The sequence below is a fragment of the Zingiber officinale genome, chromosome 9B (assembly GCF_018446385.1).
Source record: "Zingiber officinale cultivar Zhangliang chromosome 9B, Zo_v1.1, whole genome shotgun sequence".
Taxonomy (NCBI): Eukaryota; Viridiplantae; Streptophyta; class Magnoliopsida; order Zingiberales; family Zingiberaceae; genus Zingiber; species Zingiber officinale.
Genome location: NC_056003.1, coordinates 109,139,844 through 109,157,729, shown reverse-complemented (window position 1 = coordinate 109,157,729; position 17,886 = coordinate 109,139,844). Strand labels below are relative to the sequence as shown.

Sequence of the window (17,886 nt, the reverse complement as noted above, 5' to 3'; positions counted from 1 at the left end):
AGTAGTTGATGAGGATGGAATTCAAATATTTTTAAAACAACATAAACAACTAGCTTCGAGTAGAACTTCAATGAGTTATTTTTTTTAAAATGTATAGGAACTTGTTACGTACTGCATGGTGTAATCGTGACTACAGACAAAAATTCAGAGATAAATAAAAAAGATGATGAATTGTGATAACAATTGGAGACATCGATCAGGAAATGAAAGGAACAGGTGAGTAAAAGTTGTGCCAATGTATGCAATGATAATAATCATGCTACCCATATCTCACTCGATGCATATCAAAATGTAAGTGCCGTAGATAAGTAGAACAGACAGAAATTAGCACAGAGAAAACACGAGTAATTCTTTCAACGAACCAACAAACAGCACAACTATGGCAAGGTGAGTCTGAGACACTCGTAGGGTAAGAGACAGCACCGTTAAAAATTTAGTGTTTGCGAGGAAGCCATAAAAAGAGAGCATTCATGAACGCCCTTCCTACACACAATGAATCCAACGAACTCGCCGATGAAAAGCAAATCCTGCTAGGTTACATCAATATTCGTCAAAGACAGTTATCATGAGACACTACCCTCTTCTCTGCCAATGCAAACGTGCTTGAAATCTCTACTACCAAGATTAGGAAGTGGGAGGATCATGTAGAATCCTTGTGCAATTTAAAACCAAAAACCTTTGGCACGTATTGCTGAACTGCAGCTGATGGTTTTGCTGAAGGGAATGTCATCAGAAACAGGTGAGGAAAAGTTGTGCCAATGCATGCACCGTCAATGTCTTTTCAGAATTAAAGAAATATGCAATAATTTGATAAATGAGCACTCTCTTATGTATAAAACCAGAATCTAATGTAGCTTGGAAAACAAGACAGGTATATGTATTAAAAATATAAGAAGATGCAAAAAAAAAAATGCAGCTTAATATGCTAAGTAATTTTCTCCTAGTACATGAAAATTGGAATATGCTATTGTACCAATTCTTGATTCAGTGTAGAGTACCAAAATGCAAATTCTACCAGATGCCACAATACACATGCAATACAATACAGTTTGCAAACAAAATATTTGGTAGCTTCACCATCTATATTATCTATCATCCAACAAAATAACTTTTTCAAAATAATCTCCCTACCGGATAAATCTACAAAAATAAAAAGAAATTACAGAATGCAACTATATAAAGTAGCCTATACAAAAATATATCTTATGGACCAACTTTAAGTCTTATGTCTGGTACATCCAATTCATAACCAACTTCATCATGCTAGCTTGCCCTAACTTAGTACAAAAAGTGTGAGGAGTATTTTCAGTCATGTATTGTTCGATGTTTCTAGAAGCACACTGTAAGCAGTTCTTTTCTCAATCAAACAATTCTGGATTTTTTTTTATTTTTTTTTAAGTCCTTAAATATTTAACATAAGGAAAACATAATGTACACTTTTATGCACTTCCTCAAATTAACTATTTCAAGTGCATCACAAACTTGTTGAAGGAAAGCTCACAGTAATTAAGGATGCAACAATATGGCAATTTGCTTGTGGATAGTTTTTGAAAGCCTAAATGTTAATTCTCTCATAATAGGTGGGTCAATGAATACAGAGCAGTTTTCTGTAAATTCTACCAGAAAAAAGACAAATGAAATGGAATATAAGATGAAGGATACTACTCTGGTATTTGCATCTTGGAAGGTATATATCTTCACATTTAGGGCAGTAGATCTTTACAGATCCATTGTGAGGAATATCAGATGTACCCACTGGTAAACATGGTTGTCCCTCACAAAAAAATCGAGGACAACACCCAAAATCTGCTTTTTTGTACTTCTCATGCTGCAAAATCAGATGATATTAGCACTTCCATAACAAGATTATCTATTTCACCATTGCAATTGTTAATATTCACTTCTACAAGCTTTCACAAATAGATAAGAGCAAAAAAATCTATTTCACCATTGCATTTAGTCCTCTGCTGGTTACAATATAACGAGCATGTATGAGACCATAGAGTTGTTCAGCAGCAGATTCAATCTCACTATGCTCTTCACTATCAATATCACCTGAAAAATATAATAGGGACAAGGAGAACTAAATCAATTGAAGTTACCACAGCATTTACGGCGAAAAAGTATATCAATTTAAGAAGATCAATTGCAAATGGCCATATGAAAGTAACAAAACTTTGTGAAAGATCATACCACTTAGTGAGTCATTGTCCAATATCATGTCTAAGGCATAATCATAAAACGGAATTAGTCCTTGAAGGCCGCATAAGTTGAAATCATCTTGTATGTAGTCCTCATCAACTTCACAGAGTAACTCATTACCTCTCAACCCACAAAACCAGGTAATCCATGATGAATCTTCTCCTTCTGAAGTGCTAAGATCAGTTTCTTCACTCCCTGTTTCAGAGAGTTCAACACAATTACATTTGAAAACTTAAAATAGCTAATAGACGAGGACATGCTGAACTAAGAATTCAAAGTTTGAGCTAACAAGAAATAAAGAGAAGCATCTAACCCATAATTTTTTAGAAATTATAAAAATGAAAAAAGAGAAGCACTTCATTAAGAATATTTTTGGTTTGAAAATTTCTTAGTATTCCCACATGAATCTGAAACAAGGCATCCCTTGCATTTGTTGTAAAATTCTTGTGCATCCCCTTCGGATTTTGAGATCATATAGCATCTCAAGACATGAATAATTAAAATAAAAAAACAAATTTAAAATGTGGTAACTTGGAACTATATAAATAACAATGAATGAAGATACAGGGAAAAAAATCAGGTATTTGGTAAAGTGGATGGCAAAAAAAAGCTTGAGTTGGACAACAGAAGTTGCTATAACACAGCCTGCAGAATTATTGACTGCACCAAACAGAAGCAATGAGGAAAAATCAAGAGCTTGGCCAAGTTTTTCTGACACTAGTGTGACTCTTAAATTATAAACAATTAGTTCGCTACAACAATGAAATGAAAAATCAAGTTATTTTTGTACTTGGATAAGTTTTCAGGTCAGAATGAGGAAATCTGGTCCTCAGGTTGACTTTGGATTCCAAACAAAATGAGCAAACTATGAGCACACTTCTATATAATATAATAAAATACATAAATATAAGGCTTAGTTGTGGTTATTGTTATAGTATATAACACACGTTCCAAGTGCCACCAACTTTGGTCAATTGTCAATCTTATAGCCCGCTTGATTGATTTGGTTATTATATAAGATATCCTCCCAACTGTTACTTATAAGAGTTCTTCTCTTGGCAGATTTAATGGTGCCGATATTAAATAAAAAATTAGTTAAACCACGTTAAAGATTTATCAATAATATTTTAGCCATCCCGTGACTTGCTTTTTGTTATTATTTCACTTTTAAAGTATCTTTTTGGATGAATCAAAGGAACAGAAAATTAGATGCTTTAATTTGAGTTCAAACAGTCTCTACTTGAGAGGCCTGATACCCAACTAGATAGAGGCAGCTTGAAATTTGAGTGGTGAGGTTACTTCTTGATTATGGGGTGAGTAATAAATCAGTCAAATATTGACCACAATTCATTGCTACCCATGTTCCAACAAAGGGATCTACTCTATATGGCAATAAAATATGCAAGCTCCTAGACATAATTTGAAATCTTGTACTGTCCCATGGAAAATGATCGAAACATATCATTCTGATAAATTTCCGAAACTTGATATCACTCAGCACAGTCAATGTCTCCTTTTGCTTTATCTTTTTCCTCCTTCAACCTCCTATCTCACTGGTACCATGCATCAGAATGATGGCAAATCCCGAAGTTCCAGACAAAGATTTTAAATCTTGCTCCTAAATTCTTTAAAGCTTGAAAAATGTTACATTAACTTGATTGTTAAGCGTAATTGCATGAAAATACAACTAAATCACCCATCTCATAAGCCAAGCTCATGTTCTTGAAATTGTTCTAATTATACAAATGGTCATATACCCATTAGTGTGTAAACCATATGCATGCACTTAGGCATATCTAGAAACCATAATAGTAATACTATGTGCTTAGGATATGGCATCAATATGTGAGAGGATATTAAACAATGGCTAATACTTAAAACGTGAATTGGCTTTAAAAAATTGACATCTTGATAGCATTAGGAAGAAAATGTGAATGGGTAGCAATCACATAGTTATGTGGAGCAGATATGAATCTGTGAATTATTTATATGTTCATCCACGTGTGCATATGAAGACCACAGAAATTGTTGCATAGACATTTGCAACATCAAAAACAGGCTCACAGAGCCCTATGGCTTTGTTACTCATCCAAACAAGTCAACATATTCTGCCATACAAAAGCCTGATAGTCAACTTTACATCCAGAAAAGAAGAGGATAAAAAAATGGATTTAGGACTAACCTTGAGAAGTTGTAAATTCCCAGTAGTACTGAGTTGTAGCTCTACTTATCGAATATTGCATTATATATAATTAACATTAACTAGTAGCTCTACTTGATCTCATACACTGCACTGGATAAATCACATTTAAAAGAATCTACCATGTTTATAAACCATCAGATGGAGCCATCAATTTCTGCAGGAACTGTCTCAGTTCCCATATTCTTTTTGTGCCATTACTATACACTATTATCAGAATGTTGTCTCCAGCTTCACATTTTGATTTATTCAGCAATCTAAGAGAAAGGAAAATACATGAAACAATAAGTTCTTGATAAATCTAAATTCATGGCTAACAGGTACCAACGGAATCATTTAGGATTTCATACACAGGTAAATTGATTGTCATAGGTTACCAAACCGGACCTGATGTAATAGAAATTTGGTAGGTCATTTAGGACCTTTTCTATCGGATGCTAATCAAGCTAAATAACCATCGAAGACAGAATGTAATAAGAACTAATTTCAGACTTTTTCCCAATGAAATATAGTTCCCAAATCAAGAATTTTCTATTGACAAAATCTACAACCAAGAATTGGACAGAAAAAGAAGAGCAAACTAAATGCACCTAGAGTAGGCTTGTCGTTAAAATGAGCCTCCTTGCTAGGAAGCGCCGAGGTCGAGGTGCTATCCAACCTCTTTTTGCTGCCAGAGATTGGCAAAGGAATCTTGGAAGAAGCCTTCGAGTTAGGCTCAAACGCTGCACTCGTTTTAGGGTTAGGGTTAGCGTTCGCTGCCCCACTTCTATCGCGAGCATTAGAACCGGTCTTCAACATCTCTAACCACCGGCGACCCTCCGCCAGCTCTTCACCGCCAATTTATCGACTTTCCCGTGTCTAATACCATCCCCATCACCAAATCTCGCGCCGGCTTAAAGTCGCGAATCCTTCCGGAACTGATCTACGATAGTGGTTATAGGAGAGCTAGGGAGGACGGTAGGAGAAGCGACCTCGCCGCCGGGATCAGCTTCTTCCGCCCGAAACCTAGGCGCGACGGGAAGGCAAAGCAGAGACGCCGCATGGGTTCGGGGGGATTATGAATGCAAAGGGAAAGGAGATGATCTAAAAATGAACGGCGGCGGATTTCACGAGGTCGAGGGGTGACCTGCAATCGAGCGCGATCAGAGAGAGTTCAGTGTGCGACCGATATAAATCCAAGAGCGTGTTCGATGAGACAGTGGTGCGCAACAAAACGCGGTTCTCGCACTGTCGCAGTGGATGCGGACTATGAAAAGCTCCATAACGAATAATATCCTTCCGGTAATTATAGTTCCAAATTAAAATCTTAAATTGATTTTTTTTTTCTTATCTAAATGGGATTGACCTGAGAAAAATAAACAAATTCTTTTAATTATTTCATCAATGGCCTCTTGATTCAACAATGGCACAAACACTTCCTCCAGCTAAAAGCAATTATCGATTCTCTGACGAAAATAATCTCTCATGTAATAGTCTGTTCAATTTTCTATTTTATCAGATAGTTATAGAACCGACCAGATAAAGAAACCGACCATGTAAAATATCATGTGAAATTCAAAGACAATATAAATGTTAGGCAAACAATAGGAGAAATAGAATATGCTTCATCTATTTGGTCATTGACGAATTAACTAAACTGAGTCAGTTCTAGTCTGCATAGAGAAATAAAGCTTTCTACAAAGAGTTAACTGTTTGCCTCATCTTGCATCACTATAAATAAAATGTCCTTATAATGTCAAAAACTATTACTGAAAAAAAAATGGAATGGTAAAAACAACATAAAAGGCTGTAAAATGTTTTAAAGAATCCCCATCACTTGGGTCCCAAGAGCCATGTACAAAAAGAGATCCATGCGCCATTATGTTTTTGTTTTGGGATGCATTCGTTGAGTTGTGTCTATATGAAAATGGATGGAGTGGATCAGGAGATCAAAGAAACTAGAGAAATGAACTCTAATGCAGATCTTCCCTTGGACTTGTTGATAACAAAGTGCTGTGGATATTTTCGCAGAAGCAACAGAAGGCCATGCCAGGGTTTTCCATTGGTTTCAGTGGTTGGCCATTCCTCGGATGTGAGATATCTTCTTACCCTGCTGTGATGCCACAAATTGCCAAACTCTTCCAGCAGCTGCGATCATGTCATAAAACGACATCAAAAAGATGTGACAGGTTACGATATCTGGCAAGAAGAGATGAGTGTTCAGATGGTATACAAACATATTTTCATCAAAACAGTTAGAAGAAGGCAAGTGATCTCTATATCAAAGACAAGAGAGGATATCTTTAAGAATCCTTTTCTTTTTATAGCAGATCATTTTTCCTATTTAGCACTTTCTGACATGGGTCACAACATGTATACTATGTAAAGATTTGATGACAGCGCTCCAACTCTTCCTATTTAGCAGACCATTTGTTCTGTGAAGTATTGTTAACGCATTATATACTTTCATCTAGCGCTGCAAATAATGGACCAAAACAAAGAGTCACTGAGATCAAGTTAAGTGTATAGAATAGTAGAATTGTAGGGTGCTTGATTGCAACTTCCAAGTGGCAGACTTCTTTAAATTTGCTTCATTGGTAAATGGTAACCCAAGAAAATACAAAGCATGCCTTATCTATGGCTTTATTATATTAAAGAATTAACGAGGAGGACGGCAGCAATGATTAAATTCACTTTTTCTCTGCTATTCAGTGGATCAGCAATTAGATAACAGAAACTTGTGCATGCTAGAGTCTCTTCACACAGAAGAAGAATACTTTAATAATTCAAATCAAAACTTCAGAAACCAATGAATTTGATGGAAGATTCAAATATCAAACCTCCGTGTGAAGTTTCTCCACGGACACCCATTCACCAGGCCCACAAAGATCAGAGAGCACTGTTGTTACAGAAGTTATGACCTCTTTTTCTTCCAATACAAGGAGTCGCTGATTATCTGCTTCCCTATCAGCTCTTGATCTTCTCTCAGCCTTTGTATCTGATTATAATATAAGGTGATGAGATCACTGTTGTCAAAAAATAAAAAGGGACGAACGAATTATATAATTGTCTGATGCTTTATTGATAATCACCCTTTTCAAGAAAAAACTTATCTAATAAATTAATACTATTTAACTTTAGTATGAATTCATTTATTTTATTAAAATGCTACATGTTTAGCAATTCAAAATCATTCAAAAATTTTGTGCTTTTAATGCCATCCTTAAGCTGTGTTTTAGGCAACAACCATATAAAATTACCAATGGACTGGTCATCCAATCTTATATTCTAATGACCTCCTCTATAAATAAAATCAGAGTATTATGAGAACAAATTCATACTATATTTAAAACATTGCTCTCTTCTACAGAAGTTTTTCACAATCTTGTTCATTATGTTGGGCAAAAAGTAAAGAGTTGATCAAGATTTCTTAGCAGCATACTAGCTTGTCAAACATTATTGCCGGTTGCACCTCTAAGTACAAAGGCAGCAAACTCAAAAATTGGAGTGCCTCTTACTCTTAGGGTGCGTTTGGTTCATGTTATTGTGCATAACCTTGGTTATGGGAAATAAAACATAACCTATTAGATGTTTGGTTCAACTTAGGTTATGCAACCACTTAGTTTTACATTTACTAATTTACCCATTGACCTTTTGAATTAATTTAATTGAATAAAAACCCTTTTCTCTCTTTTCTCCCGTGACTTCTCTTCTCCCCCTCTTCGTTGCCACCGCTGAACAGAGCAAGGAAAAGGGGCTTCCCCTTTTTCTTCTTGTCGCCACCGACCAGCCACGCCAGCCGTGGTTGTCATCGCAACCCAACACCAGGGAAAGGAAGGGGCTGCCCTCTTCTAGCCGCCGGCCAAAGAAGAGCTTTCTAAAGAAGCTACTGCTCCTCCTCGACTCCGCCGGGCAACTTATCAAGTTGTTGATCTCACCGGCCAACGAAGAGGGCTACTGCTCCACCATGTGTAGACGACCAGCAGAGCTTGCTGCTCCGGCCAAAGAAGGTTGTCGGCCAGCCTTGATTGCCGTCCAAGCCTGCTGCTCCCATCAAGGACTATTCCGACCATAGGAGGCAGCAACCTTGTTGTTGTTCCCTGTTCCCTCCGGCCGAAGAGTTGCTCTAGCCGACCTGCTGCTCCCTTGCATCAATGAGAACAACAAAGGTTGCTATTCCAGCCATGGCAGCTATTTTCATTGCTCTGTTCAGTGCTGGGTCAGACGGCTGACGGGCAGCGTCGGCCAACGAGGAAGGTGGTTCTGGCAGCAGCGTCAAAGACGAATGAAAACAGAATTAATCATGTTCTCTTTCGGTGGCTTCGGGCAAAAAGGAGAGAGGGGAGAGGATTGTGGAGGGTAATTTTGGAAAAAAAAATTGATAACCTCGGAATTGTCCAAAACCTTATATTTCGGAGGTAATGCAATTCCAGGTTGCATGCCAACTTTGCTGACATGGCGGGAATCACTTATTACCAGGAATCACTCATTACCTAAACCAAACAAGGTTTTTATTGATAACCTACCAGAGTTATCAACGATAACCCCCAACCAAACACCCCCTTAAGGGTTTTCCAGGAACTTTTACAGAATATTATTTGTTTCATCATTTGATTACATAGTAGAATATTGCCATCATTAATATTAAAGCCAACATTATAAAAGCATGGAATATTAGTATTATATTAGATTTTTTGCTATAGTTGTTTGTAAAAAAATTGTTAGATATTGTCATTGTTTTAAATATAGCATAACTTTTAACATTTTTATTAAATCTAGTACACCCTTCATATTTCTCTAATTTAGCACAACGTCTTAGGTTTTGCGTTACAATCTAGCATCCAACATCATTCCTTTCAGTTTCAACTAAAATGTTGCTCTAGCATCGATGTAGCACATTGTCAACCCAAAAGTTGCACGCTAGGTTGCTTAAGCAAGATCTGTTTAAGCAAGATTTGTCTATATGTAAATTTTATTACATCTAGCACAACCAATATAAGTTCTATTAAATCTAGCACAATTGATATAAAGTCCTAAAAATATAATACATAGTACATGGTTGAGGTTATATAAGGTGGGAGAGCTAAAAAAGAAGAGAAGCTAGTTGTTTTAGTGTTTTTCACATTGTGTGAAATTTTGTCATTCCTACATTGCTTGATTTGATATGTTTTTATTATAATCTTAAACATTGCGTTAAGTCAACTGAAACTCCATGGCTATCTTATTGTCACTTACCTCTAGCCATCAAAGCTTTGGAGATGGTTTCTATGGTGTCCATAAGATATGATCGTACTACTTCAACTAGATTGACGAGATGCCATGTGTGAATGGACACTAGAGGTGATATGCAGTATGCATCAAAACTTGAGACTAAAATCTGACTGATAAAACTTAAAAGACTAAAGTAGTCAAAAGGTAGAAATTAAAAGACTAAGTGTCTATTCACATAGTGTCAATCTGGCTAAGAGATGATCTTAACAATTAGTCTCATTTGTTCATCATTGATCATGAAACTTATTGTGCACATGATCTGTGGAAGATATAAAATGTATTTGTAGTGTTTTGTTTCTTTTTTGTCTAATGTGTTTTGATCATGACATCTTAAATCACATTAGCTATTGTGTAATAGAGTTCTATGTTGCTCTTAAATATATGAGTTTGTATTTGAAATATTGTGCTACATTTTTTTCAGAAACTTAAACTAATTGTGTTAATTTTAAAAACAAAGTGGCAATCTGGATCAAACTAGACCAATGCATATAGGAAGTCTAATGTGCAACTTAGTGGTTAGGAAAGTGCTATGTGGATGTCAAATATGCATTTTCACAAAATCTAGATCGGTAGATGCTAGATGTTAACATAAACCCTAAATATTATGCAAAATTAGAAGAAGAAAAAATGAAAAGTTGTGCTAGATTTTTTAAAAGAAATAAGGGTTGTGCTAAATTTATGTATTAAACTTTTTTTAATTATTTAAATATAATTTGAATTTTATAACATTATGGTTTATGATATAATTGTTAAATATCTTAGGATATGTGGTCTATGTTACCCTAAATTTGATAATCCAAAAAGTATACAATTGTTAGATAATGATGAATTGTACATTGATATTATTTGATAAGTTATGTCAAAAAAAAATCATCCTTTATTTGAAAAAAGACATTAACCTTAATTATATTATCATCATCAATAACAAGACATATTTATAACAAGGGATTAGCTACATGCATCTTATTTCACTATTAGCATTATGCAATGTCATATCATTAAAATATATTCAAATTAAAATATTTTTATATTGACCAATGTTACTTTGGTCGACCCCACTTAGTGAGATAAAAGTTTGTTGTATTGACTAATGTACTTTAATCTCGTTGTACCCCTACAATTTTCACTCTAAGAGATTTTAACTCTTCTCACTATCAAATAAATTAGTCATCTTTTAATATGTCCATACCATCTCATACTACCTCTTGCTTTATCTTCTAAAAGAGCTACACACCTAAATACACTTACAAATTAGTATTTTGTTTATCATGTATTAACTCCACACAAACATTTTATCATTCTCATCTTTGTTACATTAACTTTTTATAAGTCCTAGCATCCCATGCATAAAGCATGGGTTCTTGTTAATTTTTGATTAAATTTATATTCTTGAATTTGTTTCAAAATCAAAAAAAGGACAGCCCGGTGCACGAAGCTCCCGCCGTACGGGGTCTTGGGGAAGGATCCATTGTACGCAGCTTTACCCTGCTTTTTTGTAAGAGACTGTTTCCAGGATTCGAACTCATGACCTTTTGGTCACGTGGCAACAACTTTACCGTTGCGCCAAGGCTCCCCTTCAATTTGCTTCAAACTGCTGCAGAAAAATAACTCTTTTTTCTTCTTATGTTCATGGGGCCTTTAAACACCATAGAGATGAACCTCTCTTATGTCTAAACATAAGGCTGTTGTCAGCTTCATGTATTGGTAAATTCCAAATAATATTTCCACTTGCCACCCTAGATCGCAAACTCCTTCCAAATCATTTGCTCCTGATGAGAATCCTATTGAAATGTTCAATGAAACCTCTACATGAAAAGTATTCAGAAACTAGCCATCCTATTTATAAAACTTCCAAAAGATTGACTTTCAATGCAAGCATCACATTTGTATCAATGATATTTTCTTTAATACAATGGCATTGAAAAGTTTAATGCTTCGTTTCTTAAGTGTTGCATGGGAGATGATAAACCATTACCTATCTATCAATGACCAATTTCATGAATTCTAAGAAATTACTAGAGAAGTCCAAATAAATGACACTAATTTTCCAAAAAAAAATAAATTGCAATGTCATAGATACACTATTCCTTCTCAGGCTGGTGTGGTTTAAGGTTTCCTTCATAAACAAGAAATAACATTTTCCCAAGGCCTCAAGTCCTCAACTCGATAAGAACACACAAGCAACATAAAGGCAAAAAAGTGCTAGAAATCTGGTAAAGGTTGACCTAGTACAAAAACAAAAAAAATCCAAAACCAACAACAACAAAAACCAGAAAGTCTCATCAAAACAATAATCCTAATACCAAGTCCTAAAGGCAAAAAAATTCAAGCTCAAGTCTGATGTAAATACAAGAAACAGACATCCTTCTGTGACAATTTCAGGAAAACAAATCATCTCAGTAGGAATTTTCCATAAGACAATAAAGCCTTGAAAGAACGATGAAGCAACTCCCCAACCTCAACCTTATCTCCACCTAACCACCCCTTCCAGTTGAGAATGGTGGTTGGAAAGAGGAAATTATAATTCAAGCATGTTTAAGTCATCCTGTTTTTCAATGTTGCAGCATATTTATGAAAAAACAAAATAGAGATCAACCTAGCCAAGCTCTAGGTCACTAGTCCACTAATTGAATTAGTGGATCAATTAGCTAAACCACATGTCAATACAAGAATTGATCAAGTCAAGTTCACTGGTCAGACCAACCAAGATTAATTGATCGATTGCATATTTACTATGCAGGAACTTTTACATATATACTTATAAAGTTTAGAAAATTAAATATTTCTCATAGTAAAAATGAAAATTTTCTATATTGCTATATATTTTGACTTATCATAAATACTATTCAAATATTTTGGATAACTATGGTAATGATAAATAATAATATGGAAAAAATATTATCACAATAATTCAACTAAAATTAAAAATATTAAAATAAATATCAATTACAATAAATATGCCACTGTCAGATTATCAAGAATGACAAACTAAAAAAAGATGCATACCATTTATAAGTCTAAAATTTATCCAAGGAAAAGGATAAATTGCTCATTTACATCTTCCTTAAAAAAAGAGCATTTTGAACCTTCAGCTAATCTCTGTCGAAAATGAGCTAGTTTTTAAAGACTTGGTCTGTTCAATCAACTCTTCACAAAAGTAACAAAGCCAATGGATTCAACCTATTTGTTTCATTCCCAGTCAGTGAGTAAACTGGAACTGACGAGAGGTTCCAATTCAAACTATTTTGTTCCAAATGGATGGACTTAGTCAATTTTCATGATTATGGTCTCACGACACAAGTGATGTGTAATTCTAGATGATGGCACTACAAAGCAAGATAAGATATGGGAAAATCTTTACTTTAAATGATACATCTTATGTGTCAAGAAATCCTAAAATATTAGTTACAGAGTCTCTCTCAGTTCAAAAGGATATTAAAAATTTAAGTGTGTCATAGGATCCAATGAAGGTAGTTATAATCAAAGGAAAGTAGTGTAATGAATCAAATGATACTATAACTGTTGTTTTACTTCCATAAATGTGTTGCAATTGTGGCATGAGCGGCTATGACATGTAATGACAGAATTAGACAAATGATAAAATTAAATTTGATACCTCAGTTAAATTCAAGTTTGTTATCTGAATGTGAAGTTTGTGTTGAAGCAAAATATTAAAATTTCATGTAATCTGTGGTGAGAAACTCTAAGTTTGTATATAGTCCAAAAACATGTCTGTGACTCTATAAAATTCTATAAACAAATGGTAATCGTTACTTTGTCACTGTTTTTGCTTATTGATAGTTGTACTAAATTCCGTTATTCAGATCTTCTAGCATCTTCTTAAGATGAAGTTTTAGATCAATTCGTTGTTTATAAAGTTCGGACAAAAAATCAATTAGATTGAAAAGTAAAAAATTCTCTACTTTATTATCAGTTTTTGTCAAAATTATGGTATTGTACATGCGGTTACGGCACCATACTCTCAATCCAAAATGTGGAATAAAGTAAAATAGAACTCACAAACATGGTAATGTCATGCTACTTTGTTGCCTTATTCAAAGCTTGTGGAATGGAAGTATTCCTTCATGTTTCAGTCTCAATCATGCAACTTTTAAAAGTAGCAACCAGACCCCTTACGAATTGTCAAAAGCTAGATCCCCTAAGTTCATTTCTTTCTGAAGGCATACTTTTGTGTGGTATTTTATCCATTCAAAGTCTAAAAGATACTCAACTTCATGATGGTTTGTCGCAAGGCATACGATTCAAGGTTTTAAAGCTACCATTAGAACCCCATCAAATAAAATAGTAATTTTTCACAGTCCATATCAGGTGCCTGGACTTCTCAAATATGCTATTCTGTCTATCTCACTCAAGACTGATTAATCTTCAACCAGAAGGAGCTTTTCTTTATAGCTTCTCGGATCTGCTATAATTCAAGCCTCTCTACATCTTCATTGTGAAGGCCTTGTGATCAGAGTTTCCCAATGCATTCCACTTATAGTTTGATGTCTTCTGGTAGAATGGGCCCTATTTGCCAACTTGATATGATTTATCATGATCCTAAAAATGTCCACATAATGTCATGGCTCGTATGGAGCTCTCCAATGCCCCCGGGGCATGATTGAGTTGGTTAGTGCGGGGCAGAGTTGCTACTATAGAGTTGCTATTATAGGGCAAGGGTTCGAATCTCAGCAAAGCCGAGGAAAAAAACCCCTCCCTGCACTGGCCAACTACAACTTCCCGATTTACCTCCTCACAAATGGTCGTGGAGCCGGCCATATTGTTGGTCCCTTGGAGGCCGGCAAAAGGGGGGTGAATTGCTTGTATAACAATTACAAATCTTTCTCGACTTCCAACTCTAATTAGTAGCACAGTTATAACAACAAATTAACTGAACAACTTTAAAAAGAAAGAGACAAAAGAGTTACTTGGTTACAACTTAGATGGTTGTTAATCCAAGGCAAAAGAAAGCACTAAAAATCTCCTTCGTCCTCTTACATTCTTTGAATGTTCGGGAATAAGCTAGGAAATGAATACTTGAGTTATTGAATATTTCCTAGGTCCAGGGGTCCTTTTATAACCCCTGGATATCCAAGGCTAGAAGGCACCTCCAACAAGGTGGAAGGCGCCTCCAGCGAGGCAAGCGAATATAAGACTTTATTTTTGCTAACGATTACATTTTGTCCAGTCTAAGGCGCCTTCCCTGGGTGGTTGAAAGCGCCTTCAACCCTGTTGAAGGCGCCTTCCCACAGAAAGGCGCAGAGGCGCCTCCAACCACATTGAGGGCGCCTCCAGCAGTTCCGCAGCTCCCTGTTGGCTCTTCCGCTGCTCCGATCACCTGGGTGATTTCGTCCATCCGGAATTGGACTCACCCGGACCCATCTTCCGGCCTTCTCCTCGAGCAAGGCTTCTCGTCCCTCAAATGTCGCATACGTCCTTCTCGTCCACCGGTGTACTCTTTTGCAGCATCTCGTCCCTTGGATGCAGCGAGCCGCTCTTTCCCGTGTCATCCTTCTCACTAGCTACGTCTTTCACTCGACTTCTTGTGTTCCTAAGTTTATACACACTTAAACACAAGGATCAAATACAACAGGACCTAACTGAACTTGGTTGACCACATCAAAACAACCACGGAGTACTAACACATATGGGGCCACTGGGGTGGCGGATTCCAACTTTTGCTACCATCGTATGGAGCTCTCCAAACCAGGATTACTACCAAAGATCTGCTTTGCAAAGGGTTTGAGAGATTTGAACTCAACTCGAATTATATCTTGTGCCACCTAGTTGAGGAGTCGAACTTACTGCTCTTCTTCAATTATGTGTTTGCTGGTTGACTTCAGATCCTTTCCATTTGACAAGGAGATGGTAGTGGAGGCCTCATTGAAGAAATGGAGAAGTGTTGCTAGTCTCCTAGACTGAGAGCCATTAAGGGTATTCAATACTTCTTGTGCAAGCATGGCTTTATACCATCTGGACAGCTAGAAATGACTCCCTGTTTCATTTAAAACAACCAGGCTATTTTGAATTGTGCCAATGCTAGCTCCATCAGTTGCACCTATCTGTTTCTTGGATTCCTCCAGGATTCTTCAAGCAGTTCTCTTGAGCCTTTAAGTAGCTGAATAACTGGGTTGCTTGTCAATTGAACCGACATCGTGTTCAGTTTTGCACTGCTGCAGTTTTCTCGCAGAGTGTGCATGTTACGGCATTGCAACTTCAGTGTGCACTCTTGGGCTGGGTTCTGTGGTTCTACAGCACTGTCACGTTTTCCTGGAGCCCCCGAGCTCTTGAAAGTAGATCTCAAAACGCCATTTAGCTGGTCATCTCCTGCCCAGGCAACGTGCATTAACTTCCAAGCTTCTAAGCTAGATTTCAGACTTGTGCTCACTCTTCTACATTTTCACTCGGTGTTCTGCGAGCTTACTTATTTACTTGCTACTATTACTTAATGCTTTTCCCCGGTGAACAATTTGGTTCTCTCTCCTTCGTTTCCAAAAAAAGAAAGAAACGAAATGTACGAATTAACATGCATTAATCTTAAGATTTCATAATGCCAAAATACAGAAAACAAGTCAATGCTCCACAAGTTAAAAATGCACTTCCTACAATATACAGGTCTAAAAAAAACTTACATTTTTTTTTCAATTTTCTAAGGGAAAATTCAACCTCAATTTAATATAGACCTTCATAGTCGTTACTGATGCAAGAAAATAACTGACATAAAATAAGCGTTTTGTTGGAGGATGTGTAAAAGAAGTACCTGGACGACGCGATGGCTTTTCGTTGCTTGTCCTACGATGAGCTTCCTCCGGTTCATCCTCTGAAAATCCTCTCAGTCGCTTTCCATCATTGCGAACAATCGATTCCCGAACATCATCCTCCTCTTCCGCTTCCTCTTCCTCTTCCTCTTCCTCCTCCTCCTCCTCCTCATTTGCATCGTCGTCATCGTAGCTGCCATCTTCATCGTTAAGCACGGGAATCCCACCTCCACGAGGATCCACGAGGTCCGCGCACCCCGCGAGAGCGGCCCCTGACAGCTGGCGAGTAACGGGAGCAGTTTCACCGCCAAATAGGGATCGGGTAGGAAGGAGAAAGTAAAACTGTTTTTCCCCCATCTGGAGGAGATCTTGGGAATCGAGCTTGACGGGCGGCGTGCCGGGGATGTAGAGGACGCCCTCGACCAAGCACCCATTCTTACCCAGGACCTCGAGGGCGAAGCGGCGGCGGATAAAGTCGTAGAAAATGCGGGCATGGTGGCGGGATATGTTCATGCCGCCGCCGAGTGAGGCGAGATCGACGTCCACCTCCGACGTCTTGCTGTTGCGACCCAGAATGATGGAGTAGGTCTGCATGTAGTACTCGAAGTCCTCGCCCTGGAGCTTGGCGAATCCCACCTCCGCGTTCACCGACTGGGAAGAGGCGGCTCCTCCGTCGTCATCCACGCCGCGGACGGCGGCGTCCTTCTTCCGGCCCTTCGCCATGGCTATTGGTCGGTTCGGTGGTTTTGCGCGAGAACGGGTGCGGGGCCCGAGGGTACGGATCGGTGCCGCCTTTACTTAAATAGCCTGGATTGACAGATTGGGCCTAATTATTAAATTGGGCCTTTGAGAAAGCCGGCCTCGCATCTATACTTCATTGATGTTTCTTTTTTTTTTAATTCAGGAATTATGTTCTCAGAACCCCGCAAAAAATTTTAACCAATCACTAGGTACAAATAAATCGTGATGGATATCCCAACATCGTGAATGTTTCGAACACCACAAATGTACGAGATGTAGCATCTAAAAAGTATGAATCATAAAATAAATATATAAACAACTCATAGTGATCTTTTCATCCATAGTCTCATCTTCCTTTTATAACTTGAACAAAACAATAAAACAACGACAAGATTTAATCGTCTATGTTATAGTACGCAGCAATAATGCAATAGTAATGGGATTACGTTACTGTAAGCAGCAGTAATGTCAGTAACGTTAACATCTCCTACTCGTTTAAGTTAAATCACAAAAGTAAATCATCACAAAGATCATGAAGAATAGAGACCGTCAGTCACCAAGACCAGAGCATAATATTGATTAGCATTCAATTTATACTTTAGGGAAAATGATTCGTGCGACAGCAAGCATACTAAGTAATTATTGCTAAGAAAATTATTACACTTTACATAACTGCTCTATAGAATAAATCAGAGACATCAATAACTTATCTTTATCCCAGATTAAATTATTTAT

At 37.0% G+C, this 17,886-nt stretch overlaps 2 protein-coding genes across 5 annotated transcripts; both read right to left on the bottom strand.

Annotated features, from left to right (window-relative positions):
- Positions 1–405: 405 nt before the first annotated feature.
- LOC122023493 (casein kinase II subunit beta-1-like) lies at positions 406–5,575 on the bottom strand. 3 transcript variants are annotated; one of them, XM_042581616.1, is made up of 6 exons: positions 4,993–5,575; positions 2,323–2,397; positions 2,194–2,223; positions 1,949–2,055; positions 1,663–1,828; positions 406–777 (listed from the first exon to the last, which is right to left on the bottom strand). In XM_042581616.1, exons 1-6 carry the CDS (start codon positions 5,198–5,200, stop codon positions 641–643), a joined length of 723 nt encoding a protein of 240 aa, XP_042437550.1. In that variant the 5' UTR covers positions 5,201–5,575; the 3' UTR covers positions 406–640. The 3 variants fall into 3 exon arrangements, with proteins under 3 accessions (XP_042437550.1, XP_042437549.1, XP_042437551.1); XM_042581615.1 differs by having other exon boundaries at positions 2,194–2,397; positions 4,993–5,571; XM_042581617.1 differs by lacking the exon at positions 4,993–5,575 and adding an exon at positions 4,525–4,879 and having other exon boundaries at positions 2,194–2,397.
- Positions 5,576–6,022: 447 nt separating this feature from the next.
- On the bottom strand, positions 6,023–17,175 carry LOC122025548 (FHA domain-containing protein FHA2-like). Of its 2 annotated transcripts, none has more exons than XM_042584365.1 (3): positions 16,413–17,175; positions 7,222–7,379; positions 6,023–6,580 (listed from the first exon to the last, which is right to left on the bottom strand). In XM_042584365.1, the coding sequence occupies exons 1-3, from the start codon at positions 17,131–17,133 to the stop codon at positions 6,572–6,574; spliced, it is 888 nt and encodes a 295-aa protein (XP_042440299.1). In that variant the 5' UTR covers positions 17,134–17,175; the 3' UTR covers positions 6,023–6,571. The 2 variants fall into 2 exon arrangements, with proteins under 2 accessions (XP_042440299.1, XP_042440298.1); XM_042584364.1 differs by having other exon boundaries at positions 6,025–6,529.
- Between the last annotated feature and the right edge of the window lie 711 nt (positions 17,176–17,886).